Here is a 15,027-nt window from a genome sequence, read left to right as displayed (position 1 = left end):
TGGTAGCTGTAAACAAACTTTATGGGACCACGGGAAATTTAGCCATGCGCATAAGTGGTCATCAAGCTAACTAAAATCATGCCAGATTACAGATGATGTCAGATGAGAGAGTTCTGGATTAGAGGGGTTCAAGATGTACCACAAAGAGAAGATGGGGTACCGGTGAGCAAGGTACCTGTATATGTTTCAGCCACTTGAGAACTTGAAGTGTTTTGCACTTACCTGTTTGACATGAAAATAGATGATTCCAGCTCAGTCCGCCTGAATCCTGGGAGGGCAGACAAAGCTCCAGGGTATCTGATCCAGTGTGTCTGACACTTGTTATGTGACTTCAACAGGAGCCAGAAATACCGGAAGGTCTAGAAGAAAAGAAGAAAGATTCCAAAAAGTCAAAATCAAAGCTGCTCGAAAGGAGGTCGACTAGAACACGGAAATGCATAAGTTATAGGTAGGCAGCTTGTTCTTCATTTGGAATGTTGTTAATATATTACCATTTCCTCTATCCATCCAGTCGCCTGCTTCTTAGAGGTACTTATATGGTTAGCCAAATGATCAAATTATAGTCAGTCTTACTTTTGAGTACTGCAGATGATTGCCAAGTATAGAGCAAAGGCTCCACTTTGGTTGACTGACATGTAAGTGCAGATAAAGGTATGTAGCCAAGTGTTATGGGAAGTACAGCCTTTTTAGAAATTTCTTTGTTTTTTGGTAGTATATACAGAATACTAATGCAGCCCAGTGCATCTTTTCTCCCTTTATGGAGGTTGAACTAACACAACTGTCTGAAAGCTATGTGGTCCTGTTCCTTTTTTCCATTCTACCTTTCTTCTGTGAACATTCAAAGTAATGTACTGTGCAGATTAAAAATCTTATCACAAGAGACAAAGTGAGAAAAATGAACTTTACCTCTGCACAATAGCTGGAAACAGAATACTCAAGTCAGTATTTTCTGCAGACAGTTTTCACGAACAGGTTCATAAAATCTCTTTTTCCCTCTTCGCAGTAGGTTATAAAATGGTGCTGTACGTTACTTACTGAAGCAGTCTGCAGTACAGCACAGCTTCTATTCTTACATGATCAGTGTGCATGTTGGTCCACAAGGAGAGTGTTTAAAACCATGTTGGCAATAGCTATGTTTAAACCAATGGCTAATTTGGTTCTGCTCTCAAGGAAAGGGCATTAGTACAGCATGGGCTACGTCTACACTACAGAATACATTTGAATTTATTAATATCAATTTTGTAATTCTGGAATTTATAAGTTCGAATTTGACCATCCTCACTTCCCACATGCTCCTTATAAAGTCAACTCATTTCTGTCGCACTCAAATTGGCTGACATCAACTTTTGCAGTAGTGCATTGTGGGAACCTATCCCATAGTTCCCTCATCCCTGTAGCATTCTGGGTATGCTCACTGGTCTTTGACATCATCTTCCCACATTGCATTTTCCTCATTCCCCTCCCATGCTAAGCAAACCTCCATTTTTCCTGTTGAAAGGAAGGAAAAGTAGGGCATCCACACAGACAGCAAAAAAGTTTACAGAAATGTCTTTCTTCTGTAGCTGAATTCTCAACTGGCCATAATACAGGGATCCTGACTGTATTCTTAAATTTAGAAGAAAGACGATAGAAAGTCTCGGAAAAAAGATTTTTGACTTTGTTGAAACTAATAGAGGGACACTGAAAAGCATGAAGAAAGAGAAGATAGGAAAGTTTTTACGAAAAAAGAGTTGCTGATGGGGAGAGGCTTTGGCTGTCCACTGCCCTAAAAGGCTTCTGTGCAAGGACTGTATTCTCACCTGGCCATCCACTGCTGTCCCACCTCCCATCATTGCATGTGATCCCAGAAAATAATACAGGGGCCCAGACTGTAGTCTAAAGTTAGAAGAAATAGGATGGAAAAGTCTAAGAAAAAATAATTTTTCTCTCCTCCCCCCCCCCCACATTGTATTACTTGTTATATCACTTGTTCTTCCTCGAGTGTCCCCGTGGGTGTTCCACGATAGGTGTCGGGCTCGCCCCGGCGCCACAGGTCGGATCTTTCCAGAAGTTTCTGCCGGACTGCGCATGCGCCGCTCCCTTGCGCGCTCCCGGCCACATGCGCGATCTGGTCCCCGCCAGTTCCTCTTTAACCGCCATCGGCTGCAGACGGAATCCGCTCAGGCTACGGCCAGAGTTAGCGTATTTAATGTTTTTAAAGTGTTTAGAGTTTCTTTTTCAGTCTTTTAGCTTAAGTTAGCTTGTTATTGTTTTCAAAAAAAAAAAAAGAAAGAAAGAAAAGAGAGTAAAAAGTAAAGTTTTACAGCCTTAGTAGCAAGCAGAGCAGCGGAGGCCCGGGGACGTAAGGCCATTAGGCTTCCTGCCGCGGCAGGCTGAGTCCGAGAGGGGAACAGGCACAGAGAAGGTGCTAAGTACCCTATTAACAACTCAAAGACTCACCACAATGTCCTCTTCAGGATTCAAAAAGTGTGAGTCATGTCAAGAAGCGATGCCGGCCTCCGATGGGCACAGTCAGTGCATTAGGTGCCTCGGGGAATCTCGTCACCCAGAAATGCTCCTTCTGCGCAAAGCTCACAGCCAGAGCAAGGAAGGACAGAGAGATGCGGCTGAAAATGCTGCTCTTTGACAAGACCCTCCAGCCAGATGCACCGGAGCGGCCTCAGCAGGAGGGACCTGCAGGAGCCCATAAAAGGAAAGCTGCTTCCCTAACCCCATCATCGCAAAAACGAAGGAAGCTTTCACCAACCCGATCTCTGCCAGCAGCCACAGCGAGCGGGACAGGTGGAGCGCATAGCCCCCAGCCGCAGTCACAGCTGAGCGGCGGCGGTGCGGAGACGCACATGGCAGAGGCTGAGCCTCCAATAATCAAACAGCCGCCCCGCACGGCGGGCAGGGCGGCAGCCAGGCAAGCGCCGGAACCGGTGGCACCGCAGCTCATGGCACCGACCCCCAGGGAACCGGCGGTGCAGAGCTCGCAGGCACGCGGCCTGCAGGCACCGGGGGAGACCACCTGCGTGGCACCGCAGCAGAGCATGCCGAGCGCGGTGCAGACAGCGGGGCCGAGATCCCCAACGCGGAAAGGGGTGGAGCCAGCCCCACAGGGGAGGGGAAAGGCAGCACAGAAAACCCAGCACCGCAGCCCTTCTCCAGACAGGGCTGCAGGGCTACTCGCTCTAAGCCCTCCACTTATGCTGCAGACTCCAATGATGCGGCCGGGGTCACCTCCAGTATACCCTGAGCCCCCATCCCTGTTCCTACAGCCAGCATCACCATGGCTCGGACCACCATCGCCCTTCCTGGGCTTTGAACCCCTGGAGTACTGCCACAAATCAGTCTCTCTATTATCTCAATCACCCAGACGATCTCGCTCCCCCAGACACAGGGGGTATGCGCCTCCAGAGTGGTCGAGGTCTCCATCTCCGGAACAGCGCCCATGTTGCCATGGTCGCCCTTATCACGCGGGGCATAGACACCATAGGCATACTCCCAGGGACAGATCCCCTCAGACGGTTCAATATCCCCGAGGGCAATCGCGGACGGGGACAGAAACGCAGATATCTCAGGGGGAGTTGATTCTGGAACCCCGAGATTTTCCCTCGCAAGTATCTAGCGAGAGGATGTATCACCGTCAACAGGACCCAGAGGGGTCCAGAGAGACTTACGCTAGCGGTTCCTCGCTATCTTCCCCTGACGAGGCCATGGCCCCAGGGGACGTCCATCCTCCGGACGATCTCAGACAGTTCCAAGAGCTGTTTAAAAGGGTGGCTTTCACGCAAGGCATCCAAACAGCAGAGGTGCAGGAGAAACACCATAAGCTCCTTAAAAACCTGAGACCTCCGGCCTCTTCCAAAATAGCTATTCCGCTGATGAAGCAATCATGGAGTCCAGCCACAATATGGCAACTCCTGCGTCCACTCCGCCTATAAACAAGAGAGCAGATAAGAAGTACTTCATCCCGGCGAAGGGCATGGAGTTCCTGATCAGCCATCCGCAGCCAAATTCTCTGGTGGTGGAATCGTCTCAACAGAGGTCAAAAACTTCTCAGTACAAGACAGGGGGAACGGACAAAGATGCCAAGAAACCAGAGTTGTTCAGCAGAAAGGTCTACTCCTCCTCTATCCTACTGTTGAGAATGGCGAATTACGCAGTGCATCTAGCGAACCATAATTTCGACAACAACTCCAGGCTGACTTCCCTCATGGACTCGCTTCCAGAGGACAAGAAGCCGGTGCTCAAGGCCATCGTGCAGGAAGGCTACGCAGCCTCGAGGACAGGAGTTCAGATTGCCCTAGACGTAGCAGATACGGCAGCACGCTCAACAGCTACGACAGTGGTCACGTGCAGGGAGTCCTGGCTCCAGACATCGGGTATCCCGAGGGATCTGCAGGTGAAGATCGTTGATCTCCCCTTTGACACGCAGAAGCTGTTTCCTGAATCAACCGAGTCGGTCCTTCATTCCAGTAAAGACTCAAGAGCTACTCTCAGGACCTTGGGGATTTACACCCCTCCATACAGAAAGAAAAAGTATTACCCCCAACAAAGATGATACCAGTATCAACCACAGCGTCCCCAGTACCACAGGGGCTACGAGCAAGGGCGACATCAACAGCACCAACAGTACAGAACTCCCAGGCGACGTTCTCAACAGAGCCGTGCGTCCTCGGGGCAGGGACAAAGGCCACAAGTTTGACACACAGATCGAGGGCTGCACTATCACTACCATCGCGCAATGTCATCCGAAGCTACTATTCCACCATCGCCTCCGACCATTCTGTGACCAGTGGCAAAAGATCACCACAGACAAATGGGTACTGGACATCATAGCCACGGGTTACGCGATTCCCTTCCAGTCGCTCCCACCGCCACAACCTCCACCCAGACCCCACCTAAAGGATGCCTCCCACGAAGCGAGACTCAAGCAGGAGGTAGACCATCTTATGCTTATAGGGGCAGTGGAAAGAGTGCCGGAGCAACTCCGAGGGAAAGGGTTCTACTCAAGATACTTCCTTACAGAGAAAAAGACAAGAGGCTGGAGGCCCATCCTAGATCTTTGAGGCCTCAACCGGTACTTGTGCAAGCAACGCTTTCGGATGATCACAGTTGCCTCTATACTTACGGCACTGGACGATGGAGATTGGTTCGCAGCCCTCGACTTACAAGACGTGTATTTTCACATAACTATTCACCCGGCTCGCAGGCATTTTCTCCGGTTTATGGTAGGCAAAGAACATTTTCAGTACAAGGTTCTGCCGTTCGGCCTCTCCTCGGCCCCCAGAGTCTTCACCAAGACCTTGGCAGTGGTGTCAGCCTACCTGCACAGACAGGGGGTGTTTATATTCCCATATCTGGACGACTGCCTACTGAAAGGGGCCTCGAAGGAGGAGGTACTTCGCATGATATGCGTCACAGCAGACACGTTCTCTTCACTGGGCCTGGTCATCAATCTGGCAAAATCAAAGATAGACCCCGCACAGGACAAGAATTCATAGGGGCACGTATAAATTCCATCACAGCAAGGGTTTATCTACCAGATGCCCGCTTTCGCGCTATTGGTTACCTCGTGCAAGTCATCACCTTCAGCCCTACGGTGCCGGTTCTGACGTGCTTACAGCTGCTGGGCCACATGGCAGCAGCAACGTTTGTGGTACAGAACGCCCGATTGCATATGTGCAGCATGCAGCACTGGCTGGCGAGCGTCTAGAAACTGGCAGTACACACTGTCCACAGGGTGTTGTCGCCCACGACAGAGGTGCTCAGATCCCTGCAATGGTGGGTGAACCCCAAGAACATGCTAACGGGTGCCCTTTCACCAACCACAAATATCTGTTTTTCTCACTACCGACTCCTCCCACATAGGGTGGGGAGCACACATGGGCGAAAAGGTGACGCAAGGACTGTGGTCCTCCATGGAACAGTCACTGCACATAAATATACGGGAGCTCAGAGCAGTGTTCAACACCTGCAAACACTTTTGAGACCATATACAAGGCAAAGTAGTCGGGATCAGTACAGACAATACCTCCACCATGTTTTATATAAATCGGCAAGAAGGAGCTCGGTCCCGTGCCTTATGTGCGGAAGCAGTCCGATTGTGGAATTGGTGCATCGCCAACAATATAACCTTGAAAGCCTCGTATTTACCAGGCGCTCACAATGTGAAGGCAGACCAGCTGAGCCGGCGCTTCGCACTCACACACGAGTGGCAGATCCGTTCCGATCTGCTACGACCGATTTTTCACGCATGGGGATTTCCCCAGATAGACCTGTTTGCCACTCAACACAACAAGAAGTGCCCACAATACTGCTCCAGGGCAGGACTGGGATGGGGGTCCCTGGGGGACGCATTCGCGATCTCGTGGAGGGGCCCCCTGCTCTACGCATTTCCTCCCACAGTGCTTATCCACAGAGTCTTGCAGAAAGCCAGGAGAGAGAGAGCCTGAATGATCCTAGTAGTCCCAACGTGGGATCGACAGCAATGGTTCCCCTTACTCCTGCGCATGTCGGACCGTCCACCGATGCCCCTCCCGGTGGCGGCGGATCTGCTTACGCAAGCCCAGGGGTCCATGGCGCATCCACACCCCCGAGGCCTGCGACTGCAAGCATGGTTAATCCATGGCTCAGCTCCCTAGAGAGCACGTGTACGGAGGGAGTGCAACAAGTCCTAGAAAGTAGCAGGAGGACTTCCACCAGGAAGCCCTATAAGCAAAAATGGACTCGATTCACTGCATGGTGTTCTACCAAGCAATTAGCCCCCCTTGCTGTGCCTATACCTGTAATACTAGAGTATTTACTGGACCTCAAGAGAGGCGGACTCTCCCTATCCTCGTTGAAGGTCCACCTTGCCGCCATATCGGCTTTCAGACATGAAGAGGAAGGGCACACGGTGTTTGCCCATCCCATGGTTACCAGGTTCCTCAAAGGGCTGGTAAACCTATACCCCCCTCAGAAACCGCTTCCACCTTTGTGGAGCTTGGACCTGGTGCTTAATGCGCTAACGGGACCACCGTTTGAACCCTTAACCACGGTTTCCCTCCGTCTCCTTACGATAAAGACGACCTTCCTTCTTGCAATCACGTCAGCTCGCAGGGTGAGCGAGCTTGTGGCAGTTATGGCAACGCCACCCTGCACAGTAATTTCCAAGGAGGCGGTAACCTTATGGCTGCATCCAGCCTTTGTTCCCAAAGTTTCTTCAGAGTTTCATATTAACGAACCTATAGTTTTACCCTCGTTTTATCCAAAGCCTCATAACTCCAACAAAGGCGCGCCTACACCTCCTGGACGTGAGGAGGGCGCTGGCTTTCTATATAGACAGGACTAAGTCCTTCCGGAAGACGGATAGACTCCTAGTCTCTCTCGCTTCCAAATCAAAAGGAGAAGGTCTCTCTTCGCAGAGAATCTCGAAGCACATCGTATCCTGCATAAAAATGTGCTACGAACTTAGAAAGACTCTTTTACTGGCCCTGCCTAGGGCTCACTCCACTAGGGCCGTGGCGGCATCATCAGCCTTTTTCAAGGGCATTGCGCTAAAAGACATTTGCAGAGCGGTGACCTGGTCATCCTATGACACCTTCGCCAAGCATTATGCCCTTCACAGGGTATTCCAAGAGGATACCCGTCTCTCGACAGCGGTCCTCTCGGGGACAAGCTGCACATAAACCGATTACCCACCTCCTATCTTGGGTTACTGCTGGGTAGTCACCTATCATGGAGCACCCACAGGGACACTCGAGGAAGAAAGAGAAGTTACTCACCGTAGTAACGATGGTTCTTCGAGATGTGTCCCCGTGGGTGCTCCACCACCCGCCCATCCTTCCCGCTTCGGATCTCTGTTTAGTATTTTTCAAGAGCATCTTAGGCGGTTGGTCAAGGAACTGGCGGGGCCCGGATCGCACACGTGGCCGGGAGCGCGCAAGGGAGCGGTGTGCGCTGTCACATGCGCGGTCCGGCAGAAACTGCTGAAAGGATCTGACCTGCGGCGCCGGGGTGAGCCTGACACCTATCGTGGAGCACCCACAGGGACACATCTCGAAGAACCATCGTTACTACGGTGAGTAACTTCTCTTTCTCAACTGGCCATCCACTGAGTGTCGCACCTCCCATCACTGCATGTGATCCTTGTCAACAATACAGGGGTCTGGACTCTATTTTCAAATTAGAAGAAAGAGGATAGAAAAGTGTAGGAAAAAAGAATTTTTGGTTTCCCCCCTCATTACATTGCTACTGGGGAGAGTCTTTGGCTTTCCTGTGCACTATAAGGCTTCTGTGCAATGACTGTGTTCTCAACTGGCCATCCACTGCTGTCCCACTTCCCATCACTGTATGTGATCCCTGAAGATAATACAGAGGCCTGGACTGTATTCTAAAGTTAGAAGAATGAGGATAGAAAAATGTAGGAAAAAAAGAATTTCTGACTTTCCACTTCACTGCATAGATAATGCCAACCTGGGTGATGTCAGTGAAATAACATACACTGAACTTATAACGCAAAGAGGCATCTCAACTGGACGCCTCCCCCTGTTGTGTTTCTGTGAGGGTCAAGGCATGAAGACAGATAGCAGATATTAACACAAAGCTTTTATAACCAAAATATAAAACCAGCAGGTGTCTGCAATGGACAGCAAGCTCCCGAAAATATTTTTGGCGGAGTGTGAGGGGATGTTATGGTCTGCAACTGCTGAAGTAGCCTCCCCAAATATCTTAGCCATCAGGGAAGAATTCCCTCTGGCGGCGGCAAGCCCCTGTATATCTTAGCCACCGGAGGAGACTTGCCCCTGGCAACAGCAAGCCCCAGTATGGATTTAGAGGCACTCAGTGGGGGGTCAGTTGAAGTGGTTCTCCCCAAGTATCTTAGCCATTGTGGGAGACTTCCTCCTGGCAGCAGCAAGCCACACTACGGGTATAGGGGGATTCAGTGGGTGGCCAGTTGAAGTGGTCCTCCCTGAGTATTTTAGCTGCTCGGGGAGCCTTCCCCACAGTGGCAGCAAAACCCCCCCATTATCTTAGCCCCTGGGGGAGACTTCGTCATGGCAGCAGCAATCCCCCGAATAGGTTAGTTGCCAGGGGAGATTCCCCGCAGCGGCAGCTAGCCCCTGAATATCTTTCCTGCCCTTGGAGCCCTAAAGGCGCGCAATCTATGACATGGGGCTGCCTAGAAGCATGGTCAGCACTGAACTGCAGGGACATCCTTTTATTGGGTTGGGGGCTACCCACATGATGTAGCAGAGTGCGAGAAAGACCCAGACTGCCTGGCGCCTGTGGGGGAGGGAAGTAGGTTTGCAGACAAATGTAGACCACTGAGAAGATGTTTCTTGGCAAGCACGACCCCCACAACAGCCTTGTTGCCACGTGGTATGGTGGGACAGTGACTGGTGCCAGGCAGCGCAGAAAAAAATAACAAGTGTAGAGACAGAGCCACAAACTCCCTGCAGCAGCTATTTGTAATGGGTGGATGCACTCACAGCGCTAATAGCAAAGAAAGTAAGACATTTTCAGGCTTTCATACAAACATGAGCCCACAGCCAAAGGCTTGCTGCTCCCGCTTTGAAATTCACAGTCTTCCTGTTATTGGAGAGCAGCAGCCAGAGTGGAGCAGTGAGGAGCATCGTGGGTTACATATGGGACACCTCTGGAGGGCTAATAAATTTGATTTTAAGATGTGGCACTTCCCCACTGGCCTTTAATTGAACTTCTGAATTCAAACTTGACTCTATACCCGTCAGGTAACTGCGATTTTGTAATCTTGATATTGGTGCTCCCTAAATCGAGCTAATGTTATTGACAGTGAAGACAGTCACGTGGTAATAGCGAGCTAGTGGCCTTAAATTCGAATTTGTCTCGTAATGTAGGTGCAGCCATGGTGAATTTGCCAGTGCTGCTGTTCTCAGAGCACTGTGGAATTTTCTTTGTCTCCCTTGTGTAACAATAGATGCCACACTGTGGAAAATGTCACTGCAAATATAAAAAAGTTCAATGCTGCTTGTAAGAGACTTGATGTTAAGGCAGCTTTTGAAACATTTGCTATCATGTTCCTGTCAATTAAGGCAGCCACTTACTCAGTATAAAATGTTTTTTGCTTGTAGGATATTTTGACAATACTGCAGTAGTTTATGAAATCCTGCAGAGCTAGTTATTTTTAAACTGAAATAAATTGTTTCATATAGTATTACATTTGAACTTCACTCTTGCTATATGATAGACAAATATCTTTCACAATGCATCATAGATGTTTTTGAGTTTTTGAATGTATTTATGTGAATATGTATTGTCTGTACACAACTTCAAATTCAACACATATACAATGGAAGTCCAGTTTGTGTTAATGAAAACTGTATAGGCCCTCCTTCAGTGAGGGGAAATAAATCCTAAAGTCTCACTTTGCTCACAAATGAATCTATAAATTTTATGTTCTGTTCAGAATCATGCTCTCTTGTATCTTTGGAGTCAATTAGCTTTACTTACTGATGAACAATTTAAAAACCGAACCAACTACTGAACTTATCAAACTAAGAAGAGCAAGCTGACACTTGTTATGCCTCAGATATGGAAAGACAAATGTCAGCTAACACTTAACTCCAAAATATGCATGAATAGTGCTATATAGAATTGAAAGAATAGTTTAATTGTTCTAAACACAAAATGAAACAAAGAGATTTTTGTTGGGAGAAAAAAAATGAAAAGGTCTTCTTTGGAAGTGCCTTAGAATAAACCTAACTGAGATGCCTTTTCGAGTTGCTTATTTTTTACCATAAATGCACTATACAGGTGATGTGCAAATATGATTTTTTATGCTCTACAAAGAAGGCCAGAAATCATTTGTTGTGGAAAAAAGTCTGCCTGTTTTCACCCATAGAAATATCAGAACTATTAGGGCAATTTTTACCTATTTTGCATGTAAAATACAGAATAATTTACATTAAAAAGATATATGAAAAAACAAACAAAAGAGTAGTTTTATCTGTCTGAATAAAATTGATTTCTTCAGACATTAATTTGATTTAATTTCTTTGTATCTGATGTCAGAGGCCCTCTGGCTTTTTGCTCTTCTAAAGTGTCTTTCAGGGAAACCAAGACAGATTTGACTTGAATTTCCAGCTGAAGAAACAAAACATAATCTCTTTTTAAACAGAAACCCTCCTGTCTTTTTGTGTACATCAAACCAGAGAGAGAACAGACTCTGTTTCCCCTTATTGGCGGGTTGCTTTTAAACTGCTTTCTCCATGAATAAGGTCACATTCAAAATTGGAAAGACTACAATAATGAAAATATGTTGACTACTTTGCTTTTCTCCTAGTTTACTTTACAGCATATTTAAACCTGCAACTAACAGTAATGATAATATAATTAAATTTAACATCCTTATGGAAGGTGGGAGAATACCAAAGAAATCTATGAAGAAGCTAGGTAGATAGAAATTAAAAGATACAGTAACAAAAGTAAAATGCCTGCAAGTTGCATGGAAACTTTTTAATGACACGATAACAGAGGTGCCAATAAAATGCACACCCCATATTAAAAATACATAGTAAGAGAACCATAAAAATTGCCATTGTTAAACAACAAAGGATGATAAGTAGTTAAAGACAAAAAAATTGGAAGCTAAACCCTGCTGAGGAAAATAAAAAGGAGCCTGAACTCAACAAAGGCAAGTGTGAAAATATGATTAACCAGGACAAAAAAGATTTGAAGAGCAGCTAGCCAAAGACGCAAAGTAACAGCAAAATTATTTTAGGTACATCAGAAGCAGAAAGCTTGCCAAACAATTAGTGTGGCCACTGGACGATTTCAGGTCCTAAAGGAGCACTCCACAATGATAAAACCCTAAAGAGAAACTAATCAAATTATTTGCATTGGTCTTCACATTTGAGGATGTGTGGGAGAGCCCCAAACCTGAGCTATTCTTTTTCTTACAGATCTGAGCAACTGTCTCAAATTGAGATATCAGTAGAGGAGGTTGTGGAACAAATTAATAAATAGTAAATAAGTAACCAGGACCAGATGACATTCACCCAAGAGTTCTGAAGGAACTCATACATGAAATTATGGAACTATCAATATGAAACAATCATTGGAAACCAAAGTTCATACAACTGACTACTTAATGTGAAACTTGTAGAGGCACTTCTGAGAAGGCTATCCTGCAAAATATTAATATGCAGTTTAAATTTAAAAAGTTTGCTATAATCAATAAGTAACTATTTCTTGTTGGGGAAAATGTGGAAATCCTTTTAAAACAAAATATTTGTATTGTATTTTTAACTAAGTAGTATATCCTTTAGGAGGCAGTATTTTTGTGAATTTGTTTAGCTAAATTATTAGTAAGTCCACCCAGTTAGTAGTACGAATCCATCCTGGTAGAAGTTGGAAATGCTTTACATATATTTAAAAAACCCATTGAGCATTATGTTACCACTTTGTCTCAATTTTGTAATATCTTATGCATTCTGAATCTTTCAGCTGTTTTAGATTTTGAGACATAACTTCAAAAAATATCTGAATTGTGCTCTGTTTCAATTGAGTAAATAAAAGTTGTTATTTTTAGATTTGATGAATTTGATGAGGCAATTGATGAAGCAATAGAAGATGATATCAAAGAGGCTGATGGAGGAGGTATGCTTTTATTACTTATTATTTGTATTGTTAAAATGTTGACATGCTCCACCAATATGACACACATTCAATTACAATGCCAGAGGCAATGCATATAGTCCTGACCCTCTGATACCTCGTCTAATTTCTCTGGTTGTGGGGCAATGAGTATCCTGTGTTGGAGCATACATGTAGGGGAGTCTTTTAGCATTTGTTAATGATAGTTAAATTCAGTTTTTACTTTTTCCAGTATCTCAGCATAAACCTGCCATCAAGACTCAAGCATTGTAATTGCTCACTAAGTTTGGGTGGCCAGATTAGGAAGTTGCTGCGTGCTGCTGTTATTTTGTGCTTCTGGAAATTGGGATCATATGTGCTTTCACCCTGAGGCAGCCAAAGCTAGTGAACATCTTGCCAATGTTAGCCTTGACATTAGTCACCACTTCGTTACTGCAAAGATGTCTGGTGAAACTTTGTTGATTAATGCTCATAAATCTCTTTTGAGATCCCCAGATGGAAAAAGCTAGTAATTTTTTAAAAACTGGGACAACGTTAGAAGATTGTAACAGTCGTACTATTCTAATCTGGCATCTTCTTGTGTGACAAGGTGCAGAGTTGGGGTAGAGACTTTTTTAACATACGCAAGGGATTTAGGTGCACAGGGTTCAACATCTCTTGTATATTTTGAGCATTCTGGTAATCCCTTGCTCCTGTTCTTTTTAAATCCACAGAAAGATGTCTGTTTTGTTTTCAAAAGCCCTATTATTGTGCAGAGGCAGTGGGAAAGCTAGGCCTGATTATTTATGTATTTAGATATAAAGTAATAAATACAACAAGCAGTCCTGTGGCACCTTATAGATTAACAGATATTTTGGAGCGTATGCTTTCGTGGGCAAAGACCCGCTTTGTCAGTTGCACGTGAAGTGTGTCTTTGTCCACAGAAGTTTATGCTCCAAAATATGTTACTGTATAAGGTGCCACAGGACTTCTTGTTGTTTTTGAAGATACAGACTAATTTGGTTACCCCTCTGATAAGTAATAAACAGTTATTCAAGGCTCTAGGGACCATAACATAATTAATAATTCAACTGTATTAAGTCTCAAAAGCATTAAAATGAGTTCCATAGGATGCCAGACAGCCAACCAGTCGCCTGCCCCTTTCCTCTAGGAGGTATACTACATTAAACTCTCTTTTATCCAGAATTCATTCAACCGCAACTCTCAGATGGCACAAACATGATACTGCGTCCTGTTCTGAGAGCAGAAGCCATGCCCCACCCACTGGGGGCCAGCTCACTCAGCGCTAACCCTACCTCCCTCCGAGCTGGAGCTGCTGGCAGGGCTCTGCCCCTGATGGCTCCCAGCTTTGGGTTTCTACTGGCCCTGGGGCTACCAGAGTTCCCAAGCCTCAGCCTGCTTCCCAAGACTGGAGCTGCCAGCTCTCAGTCCTGGGGCTGCTTGTGCAGGTTTACTCCCTGACAGAGTTTCCCCTGGCCCCTGGGCTGCTGGAGTTCCCAGCCCTGGGGCTGCTGTGGTTCCCCTAACCTTGGCCAGGTCCCCATGGATGTAACTGCCAGCAGAGCTCCACACCCCTGCCGGCTCTCAGCCCTGGGATTGCCGGGGTTCCTAGCCCTGGATGCCTCCCAGCCCCAGGGCTGCCAGCAGAGTTCTGTATCCTGAAGGGGATCCCCCACCCCCTGAAGCTGCTGGCTCTCAGCTCCAGGGCTGCTGGCAGAGCTCTGCTCCCCAGTAGAGTTTCCCTGGCCCTGGGACTGCCAGAGTTCCCTCAGCCCCAGCCAGCTCCCCAGGGCTGGAGCTGCCAGTGGGGCTTTGCACTCCAGCCAGCTTCCAGTTGTGGGGCTGGCCGTGTCCCTCTGCCACCTGGCTGGGATTCCAGCAGCTGGGGATGCTGGCAGGGCTCTGCTCCCAGCCTGCTCCCATCCTCATGGCTGGCGGAGTGCCCCACTCCCCTGCTGTATATCCTGATGCTGCTCTCTGTTATGCGGCATTTTTGATCATCCAGCAACCTCCAAATTTGAGCTGTTATAGTCTATGTGGGGGAACAAGTTCAGAGTCTCAGAGCCCTCACAGTAAACACCCTGTCAAACATCCCTTCTCATTTATAGTAAGGGAGACTCATCTCAAGCTGCTGTTCTTGACAGACCACAGCTGTATCAGTATGACCTAATATTTGAATAGAGCATGTCCGAGGAATGGCCATGCACCTCTTTGGCTGTGTGCACAGTGCAAGGGTTATACCTCAAACTCACCCTGACAAATAAAACACCAATTTATTCTGCCGGGACACCTGGGAGGCCACTTTTCTCCTTCCATCACCGCAGTGGCAGATACAGGCCCCCTGCCATTGCAAAGAAAAGAAGAAAATCATTGGGTCATCTTATAACTAAGACCCAAGGCTGCAACCTCCACTTAGCCCTGGCT

The 15,027-nt window shown here is 47.0% G+C and overlaps 1 protein-coding gene across 3 annotated transcripts in view; it reads left to right on the top strand.

Moving 5' to 3' along the window:
- The window catches only part of RSF1 (remodeling and spacing factor 1), a 138,440-nt gene that overhangs the window by 101,233 nt on the left and 22,180 nt on the right, over positions 1–15,027 (top strand). For all 3 annotated transcript variants that reach the window (XR_012643116.1, XM_074983104.1, XM_074983123.1), the window contains 2 exons: positions 339–448; positions 12,539–12,606. Coding sequence is in view for 2 of the 3 variants with exons in the window: in XM_074983104.1 (XP_074839205.1) it covers positions 339–448; positions 12,539–12,606 (178 nt within the window). In the remaining variant the exon portion in view is untranslated. The remainder of the gene's footprint in view (positions 1–338; positions 449–12,538; positions 12,607–15,027) is intronic.

Source organism: Carettochelys insculpta, chromosome 1, assembly GCF_033958435.1.
Source record: "Carettochelys insculpta isolate YL-2023 chromosome 1, ASM3395843v1, whole genome shotgun sequence".
Classification (NCBI taxonomy): Eukaryota; Metazoa; Chordata; order Testudines; family Carettochelyidae; genus Carettochelys; species Carettochelys insculpta.
The sequence above is the reverse complement of the archived record's forward strand: the minus strand, read 5'-3'. Positions and strand labels throughout refer to the sequence as shown.